Source organism: Panthera onca, chromosome E2 (genome assembly GCF_046562875.1).
Source record: "Panthera onca isolate mPanOnc1 chromosome E2, mPanOnc1 haplotype 2, whole genome shotgun sequence".
Classification (NCBI taxonomy): Eukaryota; Metazoa; Chordata; class Mammalia; order Carnivora; family Felidae; genus Panthera; species Panthera onca.
In genome coordinates, this window is record NC_138353.1 from 11,351,816 (window position 1) to 11,378,120 (window position 26,305).

The 26,305-nt window shown below is 63.6% G+C and overlaps 3 protein-coding genes across 8 annotated transcripts; 2 read left to right on the plus strand and 1 right to left on the minus strand.

Annotated features, from left to right (window-relative positions):
- Positions 1–1,813: 1,813 nt before the first annotated feature.
- Positions 1,814–4,214, minus strand: BLOC1S3 (biogenesis of lysosomal organelles complex 1 subunit 3). Its single transcript, XM_060651439.3, has 2 exons — positions 4,082–4,214; positions 1,814–3,596 (listed from the first exon to the last, which is right to left on the minus strand). The coding sequence occupies exon 2, from the start codon at positions 3,585–3,587 to the stop codon at positions 2,991–2,993; it is 597 nt and encodes a 198-aa protein (XP_060507422.1). The 5' UTR covers positions 3,588–3,596; positions 4,082–4,214; the 3' UTR covers positions 1,814–2,990.
- Positions 4,215–4,821: 607 nt separating this feature from the next.
- On the plus strand, positions 4,822–15,800 carry TRAPPC6A (trafficking protein particle complex subunit 6A). Of its 4 annotated transcripts, none has more exons than XM_060651444.3 (6): positions 4,822–4,972; positions 13,244–13,311; positions 13,492–13,628; positions 14,280–14,363; positions 14,569–14,662; positions 15,482–15,800. In XM_060651444.3, the coding sequence occupies exons 1-6, from the start codon at positions 4,889–4,891 to the stop codon at positions 15,483–15,485; spliced, it is 471 nt and encodes a 156-aa protein (XP_060507427.1). In that variant the 5' UTR covers positions 4,822–4,888; the 3' UTR covers positions 15,486–15,800. The 4 variants fall into 4 exon arrangements, with proteins under 4 accessions (XP_060507427.1, XP_060507425.1, XP_060507424.1 ...); XM_060651442.3 differs by having other exon boundaries at positions 4,826–4,972; positions 13,511–13,628; XM_060651441.3 differs by lacking the exon at positions 4,822–4,972 and adding an exon at positions 6,495–8,034.
- A 115-nt stretch (positions 15,801–15,915) lies between these two features.
- NKPD1 (NTPase KAP family P-loop domain containing 1) lies at positions 15,916–25,975 on the plus strand. Of its 3 annotated transcripts, none has more exons than XM_060651435.3 (4): positions 15,916–18,912; positions 19,720–20,121; positions 22,418–22,549; positions 23,918–25,975. In XM_060651435.3, the coding sequence occupies exons 1-4, from the start codon at positions 18,813–18,815 to the stop codon at positions 25,786–25,788; spliced, it is 2,505 nt and encodes an 834-aa protein (XP_060507418.2). In that variant the 5' UTR covers positions 15,916–18,812; the 3' UTR covers positions 25,789–25,975. The 3 variants fall into 3 exon arrangements, with proteins under 3 accessions (XP_060507418.2, XP_060507420.2, XP_060507419.2); XM_060651436.3 differs by lacking the exon at positions 15,916–18,912 and having other exon boundaries at positions 19,720–19,790; positions 19,894–20,121; XM_060651437.3 differs by lacking the exon at positions 19,720–20,121.
- Positions 25,976–26,305: the final 330 nt, after the last annotated feature.

Genomic DNA, 26,305 nt, shown 5'->3' on the forward strand with positions numbered 1-26,305 from the left:
TCTCCCTCCCCCAAATCTGGCCTCACCTCCTCAGCAAATTCATTTAATCCCTAAAACGCCTCTGACTTACCCAGAAAATCCCTCAAACACCCAGCTGCCAGAATTAACTTTCCTTCTCCTGCAAAGGTTCCAGAAAGCACTCTGGCCTGATGTCTAGGCCCAGGGGACACAGGTTACTTCCGTAAATGCTGATGGAGAGGAAGATAATTTGGCAGAGGCTCCGGAGGGAAGGGAACACGGGTCCTTGCTGCCCAACACCTCCTCCTACTTCCCAGGGCTCTGTAATCAAACCCATCAGCTTCGGGCCTTCCCACGCAATGCACTTCCTGAGTGCATTCTGGACCCCCACTGAACGTAGCTTCTGGCCCCTGGACAGCAGCAGACCATTCATTCATTCATTCATTCATTATTTATTTATTTTGAGAGAGGGAAGGAGGGAGGGGGAGGGAGTGAGGGGGGGGAGAGAGAGAGAGATAGAGAGATAGAGAGAGAGAGAGAGAGAGAGAGAGAGAGAGAGAGAGAGAATCCCAAGCAGGCTCCTCGCCATCAGCACAGAGCCCAACTCAGGGCTCGAACTCATGAACCCCGAGATCATGACCTGACCCGAAATCAAGAGTCAGGCGCTTGACTGAGCCACCCAGGTGCCCCTCTCTCAATATAAACTTAAAAAGGGGCACCTGGGTGGCTCAGTCGGTTGAGCGTCCGACTTCAGCTCAGGTCATGATCTCACAGTTTGTGAGTTCGAGCCCCGTGTCGGGCTCTGTGCTGACCGCTCGGAGCCTGGAGCCTGCTTTGGATTCTGCGTCTTCTCCTGTCTCTGCCCCTCCCATGCTCATGCTCCGTCTCTCTCTCTCTCTCTCTGTCTCCCAATAATAAACATTAAAAAAAAAAAAAAGATAAACTTAAAAATTTTTTCACCTTCTTCTGTTAAATAGTTTACGCTCCCTTCGAACTCAGGGCCTTTGCACATGCTTCCCAAGCCCCCCTCCCCCGCGCCAGCCATTCTACTCCACTTCCTCCAGTCTCACTTGCTTATACCTTCAGGGCTCAGCTCAACCTCCCGCATCACTTCCTGGGGAAGCCATGTGACCTCCCCCCATCTGCCCAGACAAGGTCAGGGGGATCTCGGTTATGCCCTCACAAAACTCCTGTACTTCTTTCCGGCACTAATCACAGTGACAGAAAACTTACCGCTGAAGTATAAATTGCAATTATTGAATCTATCCACTTATTTAGGAGAGTATTTTATTAATGTCGCCCTCCCCCAGTGGACTGAGCTCTGTGAGGGCTTGGACCAGCTCTGGTGCCCCTGGTGTCCCGCGCAGGACAGGCACAGGGCAGGTGCTCAGTAACGGTGTGCTGAATTAACAAAATATGAATAAATGCAGCCCGGGGAAAAATACAAGGCATCCCGGTTTCCTGGCGACAGCTTCCCCTCAATAGGCCAGAAGTGAAAGCTCTCTCAGAACCCTCATTCTCAAGAGAAATCACCAATGAACCTAGCCCAGCTTAGAGGGGGAGCCAGGACAAATTCTCCACATCAGTAAATGTTTTGAGTTGTTTTTTTAGTGTTTTATTTGAGACAGAGCATGAGCAGGGGAAGGGCAGAGAGAGAGGGAGACACAGAATCCGAAGCAGGCTCCAGGCTCCGAGCTGTCAGCACAGAGCCCGACGCGGGGCTCGAACTCACAGACCGCGAGATCACGACCTGAGCCGAAGTCGGACGCTCAACTGACTGAGCCACCCAGGCGCCCTAATGTTTTGAGTTTTAATAGGACAGGCACAGAGTACTCTTTTTCACTTCTCTATCCCGGGGGGGGGGGGGGGGGGGGCGCAGCTGCAGGTTGGGATTAAAAAGTAGGGGAGGGGGATACGTGTGAAGGGGACAGAGGGACCAGAGCTGGGCGCACAAGAGAGAGCAGAGAGTCTGCGAGCCCCAGACCCGGAGCCGAGCCAGAAATCCAAATCCCTGGGGCCTCCAGGGACCAACACAGTAAGCAAACACCCAGTGTGTGGTCTTCATGTACCCAAAGTTCCCCAAGCAAGCCTGTACTGGGCGCTAAGTGCCTGAAGGGCGCCACTGTGAGCCTGGAGAGTCAGGAGGAGACGCATGTTGCAGCTAGAGCTTGGACACAAAAGGCCACCTTGGCTTGGAGAGTAAGGAGGACATACCAGCTTGGTCTGGAGGATCTGGGGAGATGCCCTCTTAGGCCTGGAAAACTGGAAGGACTCCCTTGGGGCAAGGGGGGGCCTCATTTGGGGCCATGGGGTGGGGGGGCTATGGAGCTCAAGATCAGGTAGGTAGTATAAATAAAATGGGAAAAGCAAAAGCAGCTCTTCTGAAAAAGTAAAAAAGGAAAAGCAACAGCAGCTAATCCTAAGGGTACAGCTGGATTCCGGAAACAACATGGGGCGCAGAGGGTGGAACCAAGCCCAAGGACTGGAAGCGAGGAGACGGCAGAGGACGAACTAGGACGGGGAACCAGGGCCGAGCCTGAGGAGCAGAAAAAGGACCCAGCCTGTGGGGACAAAATTCCAGAAGTGGTTCTAGGACCAGAGGCAGAGGCAAGGGAGTGAAGGAAGATGCCATGGAACCTGCACCAGATTCTGGGGCTCCTATGCGAAGAAGCAAGACCAGGCCCTGTGAGCAGAAACCAAACTCGAGAAAGGCAGAGCGCAAGAAAAGGTGAAGCAAGGTGAGACCCCGGGACGGAGAAAGATCAAGGAGCGACTGGTTACCCAAGGGCTGGAGCCAAGCCTCAGCGACGGGCTCGGAACCAGGGAGCAGCGACGGGGACAGGACGGGGTGGGGAGGAACCTAGGCTAGAGGTGGGGCGGGGCTGCACAATATTACCCGCCCCCTCTACACACACAGAGCGTTATCCTGGGGGCAAAACAGCAAGATGGGAAGGGGACTACACAGGATACACAGCCAGGTCCCGGAGGCCCCAAGGACCACCCCCAGGGCGCAGAGTCAGGCGGGGTTACGGCTAAGCTCGCGGTCCCTGATCTTGCTCAGGCTCAGTCCCCGGCACGCCGCGGATGTCGGGCAGCAGGCGGCAGCCGGCCACGATGTCCAGGCGCTCGGCCAGCGCGCAGAGGTCTCCCCGCGCCAGGCGCACGCTGTGGGCGGCCGCCAACCCTGCCGCCTGGGCGGCCGCAAGTCTACTGGCCAGGGCGGCCACATCGCGGCCGGCGCGGCGGTACACGCCGCTCACCGCGGCCGCCACGTCGTGGTCCAGCCGCGCCTGGCTCTCGGCCAGCCGGAGCTGCAGCAGCGTGCGCGCGGGGGCTGGCGCCGGCGTCTCCTCGGTCCCCCAGGTCTCCCCGGCCCTTTCCCGCTGCACCACGAGCGGAGGCAGGTCCCCCGGCGCGGCCTTCGGCTCCGAGTCCGAGTCGGTCTCCGCGGCCTCCCCGGCCACCCGCAGCCCCGTAGGGCGGCCGCGCGTCGGGCCCGAGGGGCCCAGGTACAGCTCCTCCTCCTCCGACGAGGACGCTGAGAGCTCCGAATCCGTCTCGGCCGCCTCCCCCGGCACCACCGTCTCGGGCCTCCGCGGCGGCCTCCGCCGACGACCCTGGGACGCCATGGGGCCGAACTAGGGAGAAGAGGGGCGAAGGGACGGCATGAGAGGCACCTGGCGGTGGTTTAAGAGTGCAGGTTCTGGATTCCCACCCCTTTCACTGACTAGCTTAGCGATTTTTGGCGATCTGCTTCCCCTGCCTGGGCCTCAGTTTCCTCTTCGGTAAACAGGCTCGTCATCCCTGCTGCCAGAGATAATGAGAGCTACTGGACCCCACCCTCTTTGTGTCCTGACAGGGAAACCGAGGACCAGATGGATGAAGGCTCGGAGGCCCGAGCTTCCAGAGTCGTAAACCTAGCTGTTTCCGATTTTGCCTCCTAGAGGCCACACCCTCCAGTCTGTCCTCCAAGCCGGTGTCCGATCCGGAAGCACACGAGCTGCTGAGCGGCTCAGGGACCAGCGCCAGGGTCACAGAAAGAAGGACAACCCAGGGGGACTTTGGGTGGGGGGTAGCGTACACTAGTGGGGGCGCGGGGAAGGGCCGACACCGAAGGCCATACCTGATTACCGAAGCTCCGAGCCTGGAAGATCCGCTACGCAGCCGAAGTGCCCCGCCTTCACCGAGGGAGCCCCAACCAATAGGGAAGCGGATAGAGCGGGCATGGCGGCCAAACACGTGGGCCACTCGCCTACCAACCAGGAAGCAAACCCTCAAAACCAGCGGCGGGCGGGTACAAAGCCACGTGAGGGGAGGTACGACCAATAGGAAGTCGGCTGGGCTGGCGCTTCCGGGTTGTGCTGCGCGGCGAGTGGACAAATAAAAATTTTTTTTTTTTTTTCAACGTTTTTTATTTATTTTTGGGACAGAGAGAGACAGAGCATGAACGGGGGAGGGTCAGAGAGAGAGGGAGACACAGAATCGGAAACAGGCTCCAGGCTCCGAGCCATCAGCCCAGAGCCTGACGCGGGGCTCGAACTCACGGACCGCGAGATCGTGACCTGGCTGAAGTCGGAGGCTTAACCGACTGCGCCACCCAGGCGCCCCACAAATAAAAATTTTTTAAAACGAGGTTTGCCGCCTGCGACGAGTGATTCGGCCAATGGCGATGCTCGAAAACCCGGAAACCCACAGGAGACGAAGAGAAGGGCGGAGATGCTGTCACGTGCGGCCAATGAGAATAGGCCCTCCCTCTAAGTGCCCCGGGTTCACGCGCGCACCATGTGAGCCCGGAAGGCGGGGTTTAGGCCGCAGCACCGAGGGAGGTGGGAGTAGGCGGGCTCGCGCCTAGGTGCCGGAGGCGGGGCTTATGCAGCTGGGCCAATGAACGCACGAAGCGCTGGACGGTCGTTGGGCGCGAGGCCGGCGCATGGCGGACGCGGCGCTGTTCGAGTTTCTGCACATGGAGATGGTGGCGGAGCTGTGGGCGCACCACTCCGACCCTGGCCCTGGGGTGAGCGCCGGGTCCCGGGGGAAGGAGGCGCGGGCCGCGACGGAAAGGCCGGGTCTACGTCCAGGGGAGCACGGAGGGCGGTTCAACGTCCGGGTTGCAACCCCGGCCCCGCCCCTGCCTCGCTGGGCGCTGGCTCCCTCGTCTGTAAAGTGGGGACTTTTGAAGGGCCGGCCTCGCGGTTACTGCCAAAAGTGAGCGACGAAGCTCCGGGCAAAGCTTAGCTCAAGGCCTAGCACAGAGTCAGGACTTGCTGCCTGGGTTGAATCCCATCCGCTCCCCTCACTAGGAATCAGTCCCTGTGTGCCTCAGTTTCCTCCTTAGTTAAATGGGCATTATAACAGTACCTCAGTCTCAGAGACCTTTACTCGTCCAACAGGCACTTATTAGGCACCTACTGTATTCCAGACACGGTCTCCCTGTCCTTGCGAAACGTAACATTTTAGTAGGACTGTCAAACAAAAATATGCCACTGGCTAGTGAGAAGTGCGATAAAGAAAATTTCCGTAGGAAAAAAAAAGAAGAAAAAAAAAAAAAAAACTTCCGTAGAGTCGTGAAAAGAATACGGATGGAGTGATTGATGGCGGAGGAAGGCCTTTCTGAGGAACAGAGTGTAGGAAGCAAGCCCTGTGGTTGGGGGGGCGGGGGAGCATCCCAGAAGAAGGAACAACAGAGGCAAAGCCCTGAGGTAGGAGCGTGCTTGGCATCTTGGGGCAGTTGGTTCCTAGGAAGAACAAATGAACTCAAACTTTAAAGCCTTTCGTGCGATGTCTGGCACCTAATCAGGTCCCCCAGAACGTGGGAGCTCCTGTTCTAAAAATCTCTTCCCAAGAAGAAAGGGTGAGGGAGAGATTAGGTGCTTGATAAATGAATGCTGTGATTGCTTTTCATTATTATTGTTAGTATATGATGTTGGTCGATACGCAAGGCGCCTTTTCTGGCTTAGGTTTTCTGGTTTAGGAGCCTCAGGGAAAGTGTTGCTTACAGGGGCAACATAGTTTCTTTTGGGTTCACATTCCCCGGGTTTCATCTAAAACTTAACAAGTGTCAGGCCCTGGGGGAGGCTCTGGGAATTAGTGAACTGTACAAAAACTCTTGGCCCTGCTGGAGCTTATGTTGGGGGGGGGGGTACGCAGATAAATAAGGTACATGGATAAAGTACAGTACGTTAGGGACATGCTATGAGACAGAGAGCACGGGAGAGGGATTGCGCATTGGCCTGTGTGTCGGAGAGAGGGGTTTGCAGCATCTCCTGTCCATCCTGGCTTTGCAGCCGGGACCCCAGGTGTCCCGGACATCAGCCTTTCCTCCCTCACCGCCAGCCCTCAACCAGGCCCTGCCTGTTCTCCTCCCCGAATATGGTGTCCCACCTCTCCCCACCTCTGCCCTAGGCCGGCCTCCTCCCTCCTCTCTCCGCTCATTTCACCTGTCACATCTTCGCTGCTCATTTCACCTGTCACATCTTGGCTGCGTTCACACCCATTAATCTTTCACACCTTGGCTCAAACGCCCCTTCCTCAGGGAAGCGTTCCCTGAGCCCCGGCTCGAAGCCAGGTGTCTTCGTTGTGATCTTGCAGCCCCCTCCCCTTTGCCCGTGGCCGCCCCGTCCCGCTCGAGTGTGTGATTGAACGAGGGATCGGGAAGATCCTTTGATTCACGTCCGCACCCCCTCCCCCCACCAGACTGTGTGCCGTGAAGGCGAGGCCCGGGTCTGTGTTGATCACACGGTGGGGGCCTGTGCGCACAGTAGGTCTCGGGCGTGGCTTTGTGGAAGCAGACGCCGCCCCTGTGCCGTGGAGGGCTGGGCTGGGCATCGGGCTCCGTAATCGTGGTAGCACCTGCCGCAAATGAGACGTGCCCTCATGGGCTTCACGCTCCTGGTTTCATTTGATCCTCCTGTCAACCCACAGAGGTCAGCACAATCCTCCCCACTTTGTAGGCTTTGTGGACGAAGACACACAGGCTTTGATGGACGGACTGCTCGCTCTCAAGTGGCAGAGTGAGGAATGCAGAACTACGCCTCCCGCCTCCAAAGCCTGTGCTGTAAACGCTGGCCCGCATTTCCCGGCGTGTCTTCCCTCACCCTGGCCAGGAGGATTTTAATGGGTTTCTGTGGTCGAGCAGGTGTGGGAAATATCGGGGTTACTCAGGGGTGCTCACCACGGGCTTTCAAAGCACATCAACGTGCCAGAGACCCAGCTGCCCCAGGAAGTCCCATGCCGGGGTCCTGCCCCACAGCTCCAGGGTGATTCCTGGGTGCAGCCAGGGGTGAGGACTCTGGCGGTTCCCCCACCTCCCCTCTGCCGGGAGCCCCGCTTTCAGGGGGCAACGTCAAGAGAACTGCTGTTTTCTCAGCCCTTCCTCTTCCACTCCCGGCCCTTCCTCCGTCTTCCTCTTTCTGTTCCTTCTCTCTGGTCCAACACGTGTCCTGTCTGAACCAGATGCAGGCCTCCTGTCGGGTACTTCTGGTGTCCCCAGTACAGTATTTTGTCAGAGTTTGTCCCCAGAACAGCCTTGCGAAGCCGACCTTATCGTCCCATTTTCCAGAGGAGGGACTGAGGCGCCAGAGGGGTATTTCCCCAGGGTGCACAGCAGCGATAATCAGAGGGGAAATCAGGACTCAGGCTTCTGGCTCCAGAACTTGTCTGTGGCTTCAGGTCTGTCCCTTCCAGCAGCCGCCGAGTTCCTTGAGCACAGGGATGGTGGCTCGTTCATCTGTCCCCGCAGCACATACGCCCAGGAGCTCTGGGGCTCCCCACATCCTGCCTGGTATGGTGGTTACCTGGGACTGTTGAATGGGTTTTTCTGGATGGTTACAGGTGGAATGGAAGACCAGCCAGAGGAGCCAGGAGGTCAAAGGGCCTTTGTTATCAAAGCAGGAAAAACTTGGGGAGGAAGAGGTCCCTGTGGTTTCTCCACCCCAGCAGCTTTGAAGATAAGGGGGGCCTGGGGCAAAGGAGTTAATGCCTTTGCACACCAAGGAGCCTCGGTCACCTACCTCTGTGAGCCCTGGCGGCAGCCCAGGAGCGATCCTGCTGGGCCAGACCTGCCTCCACCAAGGCCCAGTGAGTGCCCACGCCAGCCTGGGCACCTGGGATGGGTGTACCAGCTCCCAGATGGACCCCTGCCCTCAGCAGGAGCCTGGGTTCCTGGCAGAGCGGCCCCCTGGGGGCAGAGCCCTGGAGGGGGCGCAGTGCAGTTGAGGTCAGGGAGCCCGTGGTGGGAGCTAGGGCTCTGTCCTGAGAGTGGTGGGAGCCATAGAAGGTTTAAGCTGAGGTGTGGGGGTGTTCGGATTTACTTTTTAGACGGGCCTCCTCAGCCATGTGAATGAACCTGAATGGACATGCAGCCAACTGGCTGCTGCAGGGGCCCAGAGCAGAGGCAGGCGCTCAGCCTGGGGTGGGAGGAATTAGGGGGAGAAGGTGGGATCTGGGGGTGTTCGGGGCTGCCCGGGTGGATGCGGGAGGCGTGTCGGCTCTCTGCACTTGCTCATTCTTACTCCCCGGCTCCCTCCGAACACTTCTGGGCCCTCTGGGGCCATTCACCTGGGGAAAGCGAGAACTTTCCCTGTCCCTGCACCCTTCTGGAGGTGGGAGCCGGGGCTGCTCCGTCCCAGGTCCCCCCGCCAGGGCGGGCACAGAGGGCCGTGGGCCCGGTGGTGGTGAGCCTCACAGATCACTGAGGGGCACAGCAGGAGAGACCGGAGGGAGCCCAGCACAGGGCCCCCACCAACTCCCTCCCTTCAGCCCAGGGTGTTCTCTGGGAGTCAAGTGCTCAGCATGTGGGGGGGGGGGTGGTTGTGGGGTGGCCTGGTTTACTCGCTTTCCCGCCATCCTCCTTGGAGCTCCGTGGCCCTCGTCAGTCTGGACACTTGGACCTTCCTCCAGCCGAGCACGTTCTTCTCTGTTGTCTCTGATTCTTCTTCTGCATTGTTCCACCGTGTCTTCTCGGCTCTTGGATGAACGCTGGACATTCTGGGTCCCTTCCACGTGTCTTACAACTTTTCTCTCATTTTTCTCTACCTCGTGTGCTTTCCTCGACGATCCGGGAGGCTTTATCCACCTTACACGTTGGTCTGTTTTTCAGCTCCCTCCTTAACAGATGTTTATTTCAGCTGCCCCCCTTTCCCTTTCCAAGAGCTTCCCCTCTGTCTGTTGCCCCTTCCTCCCGGCTCCCCCGGTGCTGTTGGGGGGAGCGCCTTCTCAAAGGGGTTCCCCCCTGCCCCTGCATTATGTCATTTCCTGTCAGTGGGTTGTTGTGCAAATCGCCCAGAAATGCCCTGGCTCTGGGCTGGGCCAGGTGGCTTCGAGTCCCCACCTTGCCTTTCTCAAGAATGACAAATCCCTAGGGGCGCCTGGGTGGCGCAGTCGGTTAAGCGTCCGACTTCAGCCAGGTCACGATCTCGCGGTCCGTGAGTTCGAGCCCCGCGTCAGGCTCTGGGCTGATGGCTCGGAGCCTGGAGCCTGTTTCCGATTCTGTGTCTCCCTCTCTCTGCCCCTCCCCCGTTCATGCTATGTCTCTCTCTGTCCCAAAAATAAATAAAAAACGTTGAAAAAAAAAAAAAATTAAAAAAAAAAAAAATAGGATTAAAAAAAAAAAAAAAAAAAAAAAGAATGACAAATCCCTAGGGGCGTCTGGGTGGCTCAGTCGGTTTAGCAGCCGACCGGTCACGGTCTCACGGTTCGTGGCTTTGGGCCTCGTGTCGGGCTCTGTGCTGTAAAAGCAAAGCTCGCTTTGGCTCCTGTGTCCCGCCCCCCGCCACCCTCTCTCTCTCGGCCCCTTCCCTGCTCTCTCTCAAAGATAAATAAACGTTAAAAAAAAAAAAAAGGAATGATAAACCCCTAATCCCTGACGAGCTCTTGGGAGGACCGAGGGAGGCAGGTATGGTAGACAGGCGAGGCTTCTGTCTCTTCCTCCTCCGCCCTCTCTTCTCTGCCACCTGCTCATCCTCGGCCCTGCCCTCCCACCGCCCGTCTCCCCTCCCTTTTCTGTTGTTCCTGGACCCACCACCCAGCCTTTCCAGTTCACCAGATGCGTAATCGGCCCCTAGCGAGGGCTGACTACGGTGGTGCCAGCAGTAACGACGGCTGGGGCTGGGGCTGAGCCGTTGGAGACTGCCGGCCACATCGCTGTCGTGAGGTGGGGCCTGCCATCAGCCCCATCTCCCGCACGGGGAAACTGAGGCCTGGAACCATTAGATAGCTTGCCCAAGGTCACTAAGCAGGACTTGAACCCAGGCAGTCTGAAGTTCACTGAGGGGGAAGCCTGAACGTATGCAGACCTTTCCAGATCCTTACCCCTGCCACACACACCCCCCCGCCTCCCTGGCCTGGCTGAGGACCCTGCTGACTCTCTGGCTGTCCCCTCTCGGGACTGCTGTCCTGGAGGCTGTGACCTGGGCTTGGGTGCCACCCCACTGCCTTCCCTGCTTAACTCCTCTTCCTTCAGACTTGACCCCGTGCAGCCCTCAAGGAGCGCATCTCTTCTCCCTGGGGCATCGAGGCTGTAACCGCGCCATTAGTTCCTGTGTGTTCCGTCCCAGGGACGGTGGCGTCCTCTCCTGCCGTGCCTGCCCCAGCCTGGTCCGCAGGACCCTCCCCGCTCCCACCCCTCGCCACTGTCCCCCGCCCTCGTGGCCTGAGCTGCACCCCCCATCCCTTTACCCGCCTCCTTGCCTTTGCGCACAGCCTCCACTTCCCGGCCCCCTCCTCTGAGAAGCACCCTGGGGCCCCTCCCCGGGGAGCTGGCTCTGCCCTGCCGGCTCCCCTGCATGTGGGGTGCCCATCGCCTGGGCCCCCGTCGTCGCACCAGGCACAGTGGCCAGCTCCTCGAGGCCACCAGGAAATGTTTGTGGAGTGAATGGGGAAGTGTGTCCCCCCCTCCCCCGCATGCTAGGAAGTCCTCAGGGACACATGTGCTCGTCAGAATGGAGCCTGGCCTGCCTCTTTAAGGCGCTCACCTATGGAAGTGGGGGACAGGGAGCACAGCCCCTTCCTGGGGTTTTCCTCCAGGGGCTGGTCACCCAGGTTGACAGACTCACCCAGGTTGAGTGACAAGGACAGTAACATTCACTAAGCCCGACTGGGACCACTCTTAGCCTGCATTTACTAACTCCTGTTACCCTCCTAAGGACGCTGGGAGGTAGCACTGTTGACACGGTCCTCTGTTTGCCCGTGAGGAAACAGAGGCCCAGGGCAGTTAGCCCCCACCCAGCTCCCCAGCTGGCAGGTAGGTGTCGGGCTGATCTGGTCGTGGACCCTGCACTCAGCCACTGGTCACACGTCCCCTCCCTGTCTCACACACCTGAGCTCATCTGTGCAGGTGCCTGCCTTGGCGGTCAGACCCCTCCCCGCTCGCTCACCTGCTGTGCCCGAGGAAACCAGAGGAGCCCCCATGGCAGGAGCGGAGAGCCGGCCGGCCGGCGTCGGCCACCAGGAAGCTGTGTCATCACCGGGGTCGTTTCCTGCAGGAGGAGCGTGGAATGGCGGGCGAGCGCCTAGGGGCCAGGGGCCTGGCAGAGAAGAGGGGTGCCTTGCCCAGAACCGCAGGCAACCTCTGCTCGGGGCGGGGGGGGGGGTGGGGGGGAGGGTGAGCGCAGCCCTTGCCACCTCACTGAGGCCGGGACAGCTGTGGGTGTCGTCCTGGCCACCCCCCCCCCCCCCAAACCTGGCCATCTGGGCTTGGGAGCCGGACCCGCTCAGGTTTGAAAGATGGCCCCATGGCTGAGGTGCCTGTTACCTAACCCTCGAAGCCCCGCTTTCCAGGCGTGAAATACAGCCTACCTTACGGGGTGGTGAAAATTCAACAGGAGGTTCGCACAAAGCGCCCGGCACACAGCGTGTGCGCTAACCCCGATGGCTCACCTTGTTCGGCCTCTGTTTCCCAAGGGCCTCCCACATGCCAACGCCCGTGTTGGCTGCTGAAGGTCAGCCCGGGTCCCCATGCCACAGACTGGTCAGCGCCGGGATCGAGGACCTAACCTGCCGGGAGGGCAGGACAGGAGGCCTCCGGGAGTTGGGGGAGGTAACAGTGAGTGGGCGGAGTGGCCCCTCTGCTGGACTAAGGGAAGCTGTCAGGGCACAGGGCAGAGGGTGATGGAGGGACAGCAGGGTCCCAGAAGGCTGTTGAAACCTGCTGAGGCCAGGACATTGTCCCAGAGCCGGATCTCAGCAGGGAAATCCTATCCACCATGGGAAAGGCTCCAGTGATGGCCCATCAGGCCCAGAAAGGAGGCTGGAAGTCGCTCCCGGGGGAGGGTGGTGGCCGGAGGAAGGGAGGGACTCAGGCCTGGCGACTGCCGCTTCCCTCCCAGGGAAGGCTCGTGCCTGGGCTCCGCACCCCCCTCTTGACCCTGCTCCGCCAGATTTTCTCTAGGGAGCACCGCACCTCACTCTATGCTGTCCTGGTATTTCTGATGCCCCCCACCTGCGCCTCTGCCCCTCCCGCCGAGGGACACTGGCCTGAGCTCTGGAGTGCCACGTGGCCACCACTGCCTTCCCTGAGCACCCAAGGGAATCTCTCCCATCCCTGAGCCCTTGCGTGTCTCTCCCAGGGGTCTCAGCTGATTTTTTTTTTTTTTTTTTTTTAGATTTTAGAGACAGTGTGAGCGGGCTAGAGGGGCAGATAGAGGGAGAAAGAGAGAGAGAAAGAGAATCTTAATCAGGTTCCAGGCTCAGCATAGAGCCTGATTCGGGGCTTGGTCCCACGACCTGAGATCATGACCTGAGCTGAAACCAAGAGTCAGACAATCAGCCGGCTGAGCCACCCAGGCACCCCCTTGGCTGACGTTTTAAGGCGTGATGAACAGAGTTGATTTTTACAGCTTCCTGCTGGCCAGGCCACGAGGGTGGGCCCCACGGCCCGGGGCTCCCTTGCTGTGGCTGCAGGCGTGCTGCCACAAGAGCCCCCGGGCAAGTCACCGTGAGCCCCCTGGAGTGATCAGAGCACTACCTGCCCACGGGGTATTGCAAGGCACACACCGGAAATGCTCGCGATAAGCGATGGGTGTTCTCAGGACAGAGCTGACAGACGAGCAGGCGGAAGCCAAGCCTGAGGAAGACCCCCCATTTTTCCTGCAGCAACAGGGAGCTGGTCTTCAGAGCCAATGGTGTCTGTGGAGGGATCGCGTGGCAGGGGCACAGCCCTCCCTCCTGGCTCTCCTTACCCTTGAACTCGCAGAGATGGGCACATTGGTCTTAGGGTCCCCTCTGTGGCTGCTGCCCCAGGACACTCCCTCTTGGGGCTCCCCTGAGCCTCTCTTCCCTGGCCTTTTAGGGACAGAAGATGAGCCTGTCTGTCCTGGAGGGCATGGGCTTCCGTGTGGGCCAGGCCCTGGGCGAGAGGTGAGAGCCAGCGCTTCCTGTCCTTCCCCTGCTGGCCAGAGGCAGGCAGGACCCGAGGCCAAGTCCCTTCCTGGGCACACCTGGACGGGGAGGGTCGTGTTGCTCCATATAGGAACCCAGCCTGGCGTCCCCCCCCTCTTCCTAACCCCGGGCTCCCCATCCCGGCCCACCCGGCCCCAGTGTCTGCCGCTGCCCCCAGGCTGCCCCAGGAGACGCTGGCCTTCAGGGAGGAGCTGGACGTCCTCAAGTTCCTATGCAAAGACCTGTGGGTGGCCGTGTTCCAAAAGCAGATGGACAGCCTCCGCACCAATCACCAGGTGTGTTCCTCGGGCCCGGGGCCCGGCTTCCTGACTCAGGGCGGAGGCTGAAACCAAGAGGAGGCTGGAGAGGGCCCCCCCCTCACCCCGGAGGCCCGGCCTCCCCTCTCTGGGCCTCTGCCCAGTCCTCCGAGGGAAGCCAGGAGGCCACTATGGGGCGTCCTGGCTATCGCCAGAGTTTCCACAGGCCTCCCAAGATGGGGCCTCGCAGCGGGCAGCAGGCGCTCGTGGTTGGTAGCACCTCGCCCCGGCGAGTCGCCGCTTGTCTCGAGCTGGCCCGACCTCCTATTAGGCGCCCACGCTGTGCCGGGCCCTGGCCTCCGCTTCGAGGGCCGGGTCTGCAGCATCTCACCACAGCCCTGGGAGGAAGGACCACCCCGGAAGTCCTGCAGCTAGAGGGGCAGGACCCACATGCCCCATGGGCGGATACTTGGCCCAGGCTGGGCAGCTCCCGGCCCCTTCTGCATAGCTCCAAAGGATGGGGCCCGTGAACCTCCAAAGGATGGACCCCCAAAACAGGGGTTTTGAGGGAGGGGTCCCTCCAGACCTCAGCCCGACGGAGCAGGGGGCGCCGGGTCCTGGCTTATCCCTCCCCTGCTACAAAGGCACAGGTGCCTCCCCAGCCCCCACTGGGCTCCTCTCTGCCCCCAGGGGACCTACGTGCTGCAGGACAACAGCTTCCCCCTCCTCATCCGGATGGCCTCCGGCCCGCAGTATCTGGAGGAAGCACCCAAGGTAGGGAGGGTGCCTGGACTCCACAACCCCCCATTTACACACGCCTGCCCCAAAGCAGGCCTGTCCTCAAGCCGAGCGACTGTCCCATGGCCCGGGACCCAGGGAAGGAGGTGACCCCCACTGTGGAGCCCAATGCCCCGTATGGCCCCGGTCCTGGGTATTGGCCTCCCCTCTTCCCTGGGTGACTTGTGTCCCCTGTCCCCAGTTCCTGGCCTTCACCTGCGGCCTCCTGCGAGGCACCCTCAGCACCCTGGGCATCAAGAGCCTGGTCACCGCCTCCGTGGCATCCCTGCCCACCTGTGAGTCGGGGGGGTGGGGGTGGGGGAATCTTCCCAACCCTGAAGTGCGGTGGAGGCTCCGAGTCCTCCGGCCCCTGCCCCCGCTGAGGGTCGGGGAGGCGGGGCCAGGGCTGCCAAGCCCCACTTACATATGGGGAATTTGAGGCCCAGAGAGCTTAAGTCACGTGCCCTGGCCACCCGGCTGGTGCAACCCGTCCGTGCCCCCTGGCCACCCCCCCCCCAGCCTGCTTCCCTGGGGTGCGCGCCAGGCCAGAGCAGGGGACATCGGTGATGAGCTGGTCTGGTGGTTTTGAACGTTGTTCCGGTTGGACGTGATTGAAGTCAGCCTGGTTAATGCTCTGATGGGGTCCCCAAAGGGCAGCCGGGGCCTACGGGCCGCAGCCTGTCTGGCGGGGTGTCCTGACCCCCCACGGCCCTCCCATCAGACAGGCTGAAGCTTCATCCCTACCTGGGGCCAGCCCACCCTCTGCTGCCCCACCCCCCAGGTGTCCTTCCCTCTGTGGGTCCCCGAGGCCTCCTTGTGGAGGGGCCACGAGGCCACGTGGGCAGGACCTGAGCTACACATGCCACAGGAGCCCGTGCCCGGCCCTCCTCAGCAGCCTGCATGCTTGACCTTCGTGCCGCTAGTCACCCACACAGCTCTGGGACGCGGGCCAGGTGGGCGGGGAGCAGCACCCCCTCTGACCACCCGTCAGCCCAGCCCAAGGCCACGCAGTCTGCTGGTGCTGGACAGGGATGAACATCTCTGAGCTGTTTGGGTGCTTTCTGGCTCGCCCCTGAGGTCCCAGCCTCCAGCTAACGCCAGCCCTTCTCTTCCAGGTAAGTTCCAGGTGGTGATTCAGAAAACCTGAGAAGCCCCGGGCCCGCACCCCAGCTGGGCCTCGCCGCCGCCCCGGCCCGGGGGGGCCTCGGACCACTGCCTTTGGGGGTGGCCAGAGGGCTGGTGTTGGGCACCCCAGACTCTATGGGTGATGAACAGGTGGGGGGCGGGGGTCCAGCCGCTTCAGGGAGTCCCATGTGCTCAGGTGGGTGTCCTAGGGAGGTAAGGGCATCCCAGGTTGGGGCTGGTGTGAAGGGTTCCCTGCACGGGACTCCTCCTCCTGTGCGGCAGGTGCCCAATAAAGGTTTTGCGTGTGGAGCTGGGTTTAAAGTGGAAGGTGGAGGGGGGTCACTCTGAGTGCGGACGGGGAGGAGGCATCTGTGACTTTGTCACTCGTCCTGCGGAGGTGGGAAGCACAGCACCCTGTGTGGCTCCCCCCCCCCCCCCCCGCAGGCCCCTTCCACCCCCAGCCCACAGCCTCCTGCCCTGCACACCTGGCAGGGGAGGGTGGCCCCGGGCGCTGGCCGCCCTGCCAGAGTCAACAAGTCTGGGGCTGTCCTCTGCCCAATGGGGCGCACAGAACAGACCTCTCCCTGGGGCGCGGGGCTGAGGCCACCCGGAGTGTGGGCGGGGGTGGGCCTGGGGCTACCTGCACCGAGGACGGACCAGAGGAGACGGGCCAGACGCCCTCATTTCCCACCCCCCGCACACACTCTTGAGGTGCCTGGCGGATGGAAGTCCTACCCAGAACAGCAGCCTGGCCGACCTGCCCCCCGGGGCAGTGGTACCCATCCCCCACCGCCTCCCCCCTTTACGTTCATAGCACCCAAGGGTATCACACACCGGGACTCTGCCCAGGCCCCGCTGCCCGCTTCAGAGCTGTAAACTGAGGCTGGGGTGAGACCCAAGTGGGAGGAGAAAGGGTCTTCTCGCTTAAAACAACCACCGGTGGGTGGGGGCTCCTTCACCTCTGGAGGATCCTGCGAAGACACCCCATCTGGCCCCTGCCCTGCCCTGCCCCCCCCCCCGCCCCCCAGCCTAGAAGGCTAAGCTCTTTGTTCCCTGGCCTGCCTCTGGACTCCCCACATGCTGTTCCTGCCTAGGTTGCCCTACCTCTGGCCCACTCCCCACTCTCCTCCCTCTTGGGCACCCGGGAGCCAGCCGCTTGGCCTCTGAGCGGTTCCTCGCTGTGCCCCCAGCCCCCGGAGGACCCCTGGACGCTTCTTCTGGCCCGTGCCGTTTACTCCTGTTCAGCACACTTTTGCCCGGGTCCCTCTGGATCCCTCTGTGGGGCACTGGCTCTGCCCAGTACAGAGCCTGGCAGATGCTTCCCGAATGAATTGGTTATTCAGGCTGGGCAAGGTGGGCAGGGGATTGGCCCTGTCCTGCCCTCAAGAAGCTCCTGGGCCCATCCTGGAGGTTCCCCCCCTGCAGACTCACCCCCAACTGAGACATACTCGCCTTCCCCCCCCCCCCCCGCCCCGTCCCCATTGGCTGGGCCTCTGGGGGCGGCAGTGGGCAGAGTCCCCAACTGGTGAAGGACAGGGAGGAAGCCTTCCCAGGAAAAGCGGCTTGAAGACCTGAGGAGGAGAGAGGACTGGCCCCCAGCAGACAAAAGGATGCACGGCTCTGGTCGCCCAGGCGGAACCCCTAGAGGGGCAGCCTGCTGGACCATCTGGGTTCCCTTCTGTCTCGTCCTGAACCCCCTTGTCCCGGGCACCGTTCGGTGGTTGTCTCCCCCGCCCCCCCCATCACCCTGTCGTGACTCCTTGTCAGGCAGCCGCAGGGAGCCTCCCACCCACCCAGCGGACAGGAGGGGAGCCCCAGAGCCTGCAGCACAAACCACTGCTTTCAAAAGCCCTACCCTGCCTCCATGTGACCTGGGGCGAGGGACTTCATCTCTCTGGGCCTCCGTTTCCTCGTCTGTCATGGCCTCACGGCTGCCCCCGGGGAAGTGGTGAGGAAGAAGGGCTGACTGTAGGGAAAGCGCATAAACCACGCGCGGCTCCCGGTAGGGCGGCATCCAGGGCGGCCTGGTAAGTGGGTCAGCCGGTGCCCACAGGTGCTCACTGCCGTCATTACCGAGTGCCAGGTTCTGTGCTCAGCGGACTCCTCCTGACAACCACGGGAGGTTGGCTGTCACTGGCCCACTCAGCAATGAGGAAGGTGAGGCTCAGAGAGGTGAAGTCACTTGCCCAAGACCACACAGCTGGGCCCTGGAGGAACTGGCATCTGAACCCGGGACTGTGGCCTCCTCTCAGTTCCCGACTCTCAACCCCGGGGCCGGCTTCCTTCCCCGGGCAGAGTCTGCCGATCCCCCGGGAGGACAGCCCCCAGTCCTCGAGAGCAGAGAGCACCGGGGCAGGGCGGGCACTCCAGGGGAAGGGGCGGGGGCAGGGCGGGCAAACCGGTCGGGCGGCTGGCACCCGGCTCGGGCCCTGTCTCCGGTGGGGCCCGTGCTGACGGGCGGTGAGGCTGGCACAGCAGCTCGGCGGGGCAGGGAGCTGGGGCCTGGAGGCTGCCGTCAGGTACGGGGGGCCCCAGGTGGGGGGCAGGCGGGAAGGGGCCACGCGCCGGGCCCCCAATCCTCACTGAGCCCGTCCTCACCCCGGTTTCCTCTGCCCCTCCGCTTCGCCGCCCCCCCCCCCCCAGCATCCCGCCCTCCCTTTTGCTTTCAGCTCTTTACGGTTTAAACCTGTGCGCCCCCCATCTCGCCCCGAGTTTGCTGAGTCTCTTCCCGGGTTGGACCACCGTGATGTAATGTGCTCCCCCAGGATTCCCCTCCCGCCCTCATTCAGGCCCTAGATGTACCGGCCCTGGAATTTCAGTCACCCGGTGGCTCCCGGGGCTCCCAGCTCTCACCACGCCAGTTACATGTCCCTTCAAAGGACGCCAGGCGCCACCTCCCACAGCGCACACCCCCAATACCTGGTGGTGCCCTGAGTTTACTCGGCACCCCCAGGCTCCCGTGTTTCCCCAGCCCACAGCTGCCCGGCAGCCCCCCTGTCCTGGCCTCTTAGAAGCCCCCAGGGGCGCCCAAACACCCAATCACCAGCCCTGGGAAATCTCACGCACCCCAAATCAGCCCCTAGCACCCGCATAACCATTCCCCGTTGTCTCACGTCTAGCTGTCCTTCCCCCGCCGCGACCACTCACTTTTACTCTGAAGAGCACCTCCGCGCCCCCCTGGTGACCCAGGGCCCCAGTGTCAGGGACAGGATCTCTCACCTGTCCCAGGTCACGTCTCGGGGGTGGGCTCTTCCTGCCGACGCCCAAGGGTGCCGCGCGGGCACTGAGCCCTCTCCTTCCCCGAGCAGGGCCCCCGCCGCCATGCACAAACACTACACCGTCCACTTCGCCAAGGGCGCCCTGCCCTCTCGGACCCCCGCCGAGCGCTACTTCTTGGACCCGGAGTTGGGGCGCCATAAAGGTAGGGGTTCAGTTTGGGGGGACGTCCCAGCAGGGAGAGTGGTCTGTGAGCGGGGAGGCCGCCGAGTGGATGGCTGAACACAAGGAGAACCTGAGGGCCCAGGAGAGGGGCCGCCACTGCTCCCCACGGAGGCTTCTGCGTAAAGGGGCCGCGGGTGGGGGCCGTGGGCCCCGAGGAGCCCAAAAGCGTGAGTCCAGGATGGGGGTGTCAGAGGGGGAGGCCCAGCCGGCCTACCCCTCCCCCAAGCGTGGGAAGAATTCCCCCAGCCCGGATTGTGAGCTCTCCCCACCCCTGAGTGGGTACGAATGGGGGTCTGGGGCGGGGGCGGGGGCAGCGCGGTCTCGGGAGGCCCCGGCCTCCCGGGGCAGCCCCCTTCCCACGAGCCTTGCCGGAGCCCGGGTGTGAGGCCGCCCCCTTCTTCTCAGTCCTGGCCACCTCCCACCACTCCAGCCTCCTCTGGACCAACCAGGCCAGCTCCTGATGGATTCCCTCCTGCTCCCCGAGCCCTGGGGACCCATCCCCCAGGGGCCGAGGACTTTGGGGGCAGCAGGGACTCCCGAGTCGTCGTCCCCGCTCCAGCCCCTCGCCCGGCTAGAGCCCAGGTCTCTGCACCTCTTCTTCCCACCCACGGGAGAGCACGGAGACCGGCCCCTCCCTTGCCCACACCCCCTCCTCATTTTCTCTGATTTCTCCGGGGCCTCAGAGGAAGGACCAGCCCCGGCCTCCACTTGAAGACTCGACCTGGTTCCAGTGCCCGCCAGGGCTCAGGGACCCAGGCCCAGTCACCCTCCACTTCCTTCCTTCCAGGATGCTGTCACCAGTGGCGCCGTGACCCGGCGGCCCTTCCAGCCCACGGGCCCTGCCGGCTGCCCCCACAGGTGCGCTGGCAGCTGGCCTACAACAACCGGGGGGGTGTCAGCGGCTGCCCCCCCGGCCCCCGGCCCCCCAGCCCCCTGCGACAGCGGCTCTGCTCCGTTCCAGGGGTCCAGAACGGGCCACCTGCAACCGCTGCTGCCCCCACGCAACCGGCCAGCGCCCCCCAGCCGCCCCCCAGGCCCACCATGTCACCTGCCACCGCAGCACCTGCCATGGCCAGCGGCGGCCCGGCCCCGCCCCCTGCAGCCGGCACCCTCCTGGAGCCCAGCAGGCCCAGTGATGCCCGCCCCCTGCCCGCCCCGGCAGCCTGCGGTTCCTTCACCTACAGCTCGGGTGCCTACCCAGTCCTCCTGCGGGCTCGTCCCTGCCGCCTCTCCCCCCTACCCCGCTGTCCAGGCCTCTTGCTCCTCAGCCTGCCCACCTCCCCGCTCACTCTGGTCCCTGTCTCGGGGTTGGTGGGGGGGGCGGGGGGGTTGCTCCTCCCCGCCCGAGCCTCTGCTTCACCCGTCGGGATCCGAAGCTGCCAGGCCAGGCCTGCCCTGTCCATGGGGCCTCCGTCCGGGCCAGCCAGGGGTCTGGGCCCTGGCCGTCTCCCTCTGCTGACAGCCTTGCTCTGTTTTCTCTCTTTCCGGCCCGCCCTCCCCCAGCCCGGCAGGCCAGGGAGAACTTGGGGCAGGGGGTGACAGGCGCCAGCTTGCTGCCCAGCTCCGGTGTGGGGCAGACAGTCAAACATGCAGCCGAAGCAAGAGGCAGGGACTGGCCTGGGGGCTGGAGAGAACAGCGTGGCCAGGGGAGGGATCCATCCATCCATCCACCCATCCTGGGACTGGACGGCTGTCCTGGGTGCCCAGCTCTGTTCCGGGGGGAGCGGGGTGGGGAGACGGCAGGGAGCAGGGCAGAGGCTGCCCCCCTCACACGGAGCTCACGATCTCTAGGTGGCGGAGGGGAGCTGGGTACGGGCCGTAAGAGGAATCAGAGAAGTTTAAGCGTGTCACCCCACAACAGGCACGCTGGGGGAGAATAGGGCTGGGAGAGGAGCAGAGGGAGCATCAGGGCTCGCAAATTGAATAGGGTCATCGGGCGAGGCCTCAGGAAGGCAGGATTTGAGCAAAGAAGGGGCAGTCCTCTCAAGTAAGCGGCAGAAGGATCAGCAAATGCAGACTCTGAGGTGGCCCGTTCCAGGGACAGTGTGTGGGGAGGGTCACAAGGGGCCACAGCCTGGTGGCTGTGGGGAGGGGGAGGCGGGAGCCGCGAACTGGCTTGGGAATCTAACAGGAGGGTGCGCTGTGGGAGGTGAGCATGGGAAGCCGGAGTCCGAGCGGGCGAGGGGGGTGACCGAGGGGGTGGCAGGGGAGATGGGGACACGTGGCCGGGTTCCGGGTCTGGTTTGAAAGTAGAGCAACAGCCAGGCAGGGGCTCGGGCTCCAGGTCAGGCACCACCTCGTCGCTGGCGGCTCTCGGCCGTGACGCCCACGTCACTCACAGAAGCAGAGGCTTGACGAGGTGAGGTCACCCAGCCATGAGGCAGAGTGGGGCCAGATCCACCCTGGCCGCCCCCTTAGCCAACCTCGTCCTGAGTCTGCCCTCCCCGCTGGGCCCCCAGGCCTGGCGCTGACCTCGGGGAGGGGGCGGGGATCCTGCAGCCCACGGGCCCACCACGGGCCCACCGTGCACCCACCCGGAGGCTGGCCCGGCACAGCCCACAGCTGAACCCTGCCGTTCTGGTGCCCCAACCCCAGGCTGAGAAGTGGCACTCGGCGGGGGGATCTGGGGGGCAGGGTGCCCTCAGTCAAGTGGACGCCGTAATGCACAAGGACTTAAACCTGAACCTGCTCCCTAAATGGCCACCCCAGACCATGGCATTGACCAAGCGCCCCCCCCACCCCGCCCCGGCCCATCCTTGTAGCATCCACGCTGCCCGGTGTTTCTGCACCCCACCCTCCAGAAGGAGGGACTGAGCCTCGCTCAATGGCAACGCTCTATCTGGGTCATGCAGAGAAAGGTGGCAGGGCCAGGACCAAGAGGCGGGTCTGCCTGGGCTTGGGGGCAGGACGGGAGCTGGTAGGCATGGGGTCCTGGAGAGGGAGAAAGATCAGGGTAAGGGATGGACAGGAAGCTGAGAGGAGCGTGTGACTGTCAGGGCCCTTCCACACTGGGGCCAGGCTGGCAGAGCAGGCAGGAGCTGACACGCAAGATTCTGGAGCCTGCAGAGAGGTGTCTTGGGCATCTGAGAGCCTCAGGTCCCGAGAGAGGCCCATGGGGTTTTTCTGGGAGAATCACAGGCTGATGGCTGGGCCTGGTGACCTAGGGCCAGGTCAGCCGAAATCCCACGGGCCTCTGTGCTGGGGATCGGTGGGGTGTCTCCTGGCCTTTCCCTGGCGGGTCTGGGGTCAGCTCCTCCTGCGGTGCCCGGAGGGACACATGTGACCCGGAGGAGGTGGTTGCCTACTGCCCCAGAAGTCTCCATCTGCGGGTCTGACCCGAGTCACCTCGGGGAAGTGGGGAGAGGGATGCCGATGCGGGCAGGAGCTGAGGGTGGGCTCTCTGGGGGGCAGATGGGTGGATGGTGGTGCCCGGCCAGCCTCATTGACTCAGTTTCCCCTCCCCCGCCCCCCACCCCGGCCTCCAGATATTCTGACAGAAGATGATGTCTACTGCAGCTGCCTGGCCAAGACCCTCTGCCACGTGCCTGTCCCTGTGACCGTGGGTTTCTATGCCCCCTTTGGCTGCCGTCTGCACATGATGCTGGACAAGATCACCGGTGAGGCTCTCTGTGTGTTGGGGAAGGGAGGCGGGGGGGGGGGGGGGGGGGACGGAGGAGGGGAAACGGAGCCTCTGATCCCTGCCCAGCCTCAGGCTTCCCCGGCCTGCCCCAGTCCAGAGGCCCGGAAGTCAGCATTAACCAGGTCCCTCCTGATGCCCGCAGCCTCTGCCCCCCGCTCCCCGCTCGTTCCCTCTCTGGCCTCCCGGCCAACAGTCTCATCCCCTCTTCTGCCAGATCTGCTCCAAGGAATCTTTTTAAAGATAAAGATCTAGCCCCATCCTCCCCCTGTTCAAAAGCCCTCCCTGGTTCCCCAACACTCTGGGGAGAAGACCCAGGGTCCTCACTGGCTCCCGCAAAGCCCCTCCTGTGCCCACCCCCTGTCCCCCGGACCCATCTCTTCTCAGCAGTGGCCCGGGCAGGGCCTGGTGTCCACAAGACCCCTAACAGATAGGTGTTAAGTGAGCACAGGGCCTGACACGTGGCCAGGATCCGCAGCAGCTCGGACCTGGTTCAAGCCTTGCCCAGACCCCAGCCTGACGGTGGCCAGAGGGGCCGGAGGAGATTCACCTCCACGAGCCTGGCCCCGGTGAGCCGGCCTCTGCCCCTGTGTCGTCACACAGCGACAAACAGGGTCCTGGGAGGAGAAAACATTCAGCTAGAAGGAAAAAGGAAGCAGCATTCTGGAGCTCCTGGTCTGTACTAGGTGACTGACACAGGCCCGCTCATTCGTTCACCGACCTCAAGAGCAGACCGACCCTGCCCCTCAACCTCTCATGATCCATCCTTCAAACACTCCTTCCCCCGGCACTTCCTTGGCGCCCAGGGGACGCGGGACGCCCAAGACGACCAGAGCCCTGCCCTTCCTGGCCTCACAGTCCAGAGAGGGAGACAGACCTGTCCCCAGAGAGGGATGAACCCCCCCCCCCAGTAGTGGGTAGGGTTGGGGTGCCCAGGAGGCACCTGACCCAGCCTGGGGATCAGCGAGGGCTTCCTGGAGGAGGAGGAGGTGGAGCACCGAGCCAGGAAAATCAGACCAAGGCTGTACTCTGCTGCCCTGCGCTTCGCTTCCGCGGCTCCTCGCACGCACGCGTTCCTTCACTCCTTAGGGCCTTCCTTCCCGCTCCCGTCCTCTCTCCCCCTTGGGAGCTCTGCTTCTGCCCACCCACGACCTTGGGCCCCGCCCCCAGCCCTTTTCCGTCAGTGCCGGGGCGCAGGCCTCTCCTTTTCGTCCGGGGAGTTGGGGCGGGGGGGGGGGGGGGGGGGCGGCTGGCCCCCCCCTCCCACTCCTGGGCCCCGCCCCCTGCCCGGGCCCCGCCCCGCCCCTCACGCGGTCCCCCGCGCCCGCCCTCCCCTCGCTCCCCGCAGCGCTGATGCAGCAGGAGGCGGCGCAGCGCGAGGCCGAGGAGCTGCGGCGCGTGCGGTGGCAGCCGCGGGCGGTGCGCGGCTGGGGCTTCCCGCGGCTGCTGTGGTACCTGGTGTTCCTGCAGCCGGTCATCACCGAGGTGCACCTGCGGCGCAAGAACGTGAAGTTCCTCTTCATCCGCTTCAGCGCCTGGCAGTACGCGGGCACCGACAAGCTGTGGGCCGGCCTGGTGACCACGCTGTGCGAGGGCATCCGCCACCACTACGGCGCGCTGCCCTTCAGCGTGTACTCGGTGCTGGGCAACAAGCCGGCCGCGACGCCGGGCTTCCGCCAGCGCGAGTGGCACTGCCGGCGCCGCGTGTGCCTGGCGCTGCTGGCGCTGCTGGCGGCGCTCGGCCTCGGCGTGGGCCTGCTCTACCTGTCGGTGGGCGCCCGCGCGCCGGGCCACGGCGCCGCCGGCGGCAGCCTGCTCCGGGTGTTCGGCGGCGCGGCCACCACGCTGTCGGGCTCGGGGCTGCTCATGGCCGTGTACTCGGTGGGCAAACACCTGTTCGTGAGCCAGCGCAAGAAGATCGAGCGGCTGGTGTCTCGCGAGAAGTTCGGCAGCCAGCTGGGCTTCATGTGCGAGGTGAAGAAGGAGGTGGAGCTGCTCACCGACTTCCTGTGCTTCCTGGAGATCTACCAGCGGTGCCGGCTGCGCGTCGTGCTCGAGGTCACCGGGCTGGACACGTGCTACCCGGAGCGCGTGGTGGGCGTGCTCAACGCCATCAACACGCTGCTGTCCGACAGCCACGCGCCCTTCATCTTCATCCTGGTGGTGGACCCCAGCATCCTGGCCGCGTGCCTCGAGAGCGCCGGCTCCATGAAGGGCACGGCCGACAACGGCTACCTCTTCCTCAACCGCACGGTCACGCTGCCCTTCTCCGTGCCCATCATGGGCCGCCGCACCAAGCTGCAGTTCCTGCACGACGCCGTGCAGAGCCGCGACGACCTGCTCTACCGCGAGATGACGCGCAGGCTGCGGCCCGGCTGCCGCGGGCGAGGCGGCGAGGACGCGCAGCTGCTGGCGGTGGAGACGCAGGCGGGCGCGCAGGGCGCGCAGAGCCGCATAGACGCCGAGGCGGCGCGCCGCATCCAGGAGGCGCTCTTCTGCCTGCACGACGAGCGCGACTGCCTGTACGAGTACGTGCCCGACAACGTGGTGTCCATGCGGCGTATCGTCAACACCGTGCCCATCACCGTGCGCCTGCTGCAGCAGCAGGACGGGGACTTCGCGGGCCCCACGCCGCGCCAGGCCGTGGCGTGGGTCGTGCTCGCCAACCAGTGGCCGTGCCGCCTCAGCTGGGCGCTGCAGTGCCTGGAGGACCGGCAGCAGGCGGGGGGCGCGCCCGAGGCCCGCGCGCGCCTCTGGGACGTGTTCTGCGACAACAGCCGCGAGCTGCACGCCATGACCAAGGCGTTGCAGAACGTGCTGGACTTGGACGGCGACCCCGAGCTTTTCGAGCGCTTCCTGGGCGCCGACTTCCCCTTCACCGTGGCCGAGGCGCAGAGCCTGCTGCGCTGCACCGTCAACCTGGACCACTCCATCCGCCGCCGCATGGGCCTCATCCGGGCGGTCAGCGCGCTCAAGCCGCCCAGCGCGCCCGGGTCCCCGGCCCACGCCGCGCCCCACGCCGCCAACGGAGCCGGCCACGCGCCCGGGGCGTTGGGGGCAGGGCAGGGCGCCGGGCACGCCCCCGGGCACGCCGGCGAGGCCCACCGCCCACGGGACCGGGCGCACGGGGGCAAACCACGGCCCGGGACGGGCCGCGAGTGGGTGCCCCGGGAGCCCCGGGAGGCAACGGCTCCTCCCGCCGCCCAGATCGGGGTGTGAGGGGTTCGGCCGGGCTGGGATGAGGCCTCCGGTGGCCACACCGCCCCCCACCCCCAGGCGAAGCTGTGAGCCGGAGAGAGCTGTAGGCAGGCGCAGCGTTGTCGGTGCCGGCGTCTGAGAGCTGGCGCCGGAGGACCAGTGAAGAAGCGGCCCGGGTTCAAGTGCAATAAATGGAGATGTGAAAGCCCCGGTGGGTCTTCATGTCCTGGTCTCCCTGGCTTAGGCCTGCCCCGTCCCGCCAAGCCCACGTCACCCCCTGGGGAGTCGGGCAGCCTCTGCCGGGGCCTCATTGCTGGCATCCCGGGAAGCAGGAGAGGGCGTGGGGGCGGTGGGTGAGGCCACTGAGGCAGGGCAGAAGGACGGACGTGCCGGGTTGACTCAGGCAACAGGGAGCGCCGAGAGGCCTCGGGGGATCCAGGTCCTTGTCCCCACACCCTAGCCTGCCCCTTTGCAGGCATTTCCGAGGGCGGTGTCCCCGGTGACCTCAGCAGGCTGGTCCCCTCCAAGGGTGGCGCTC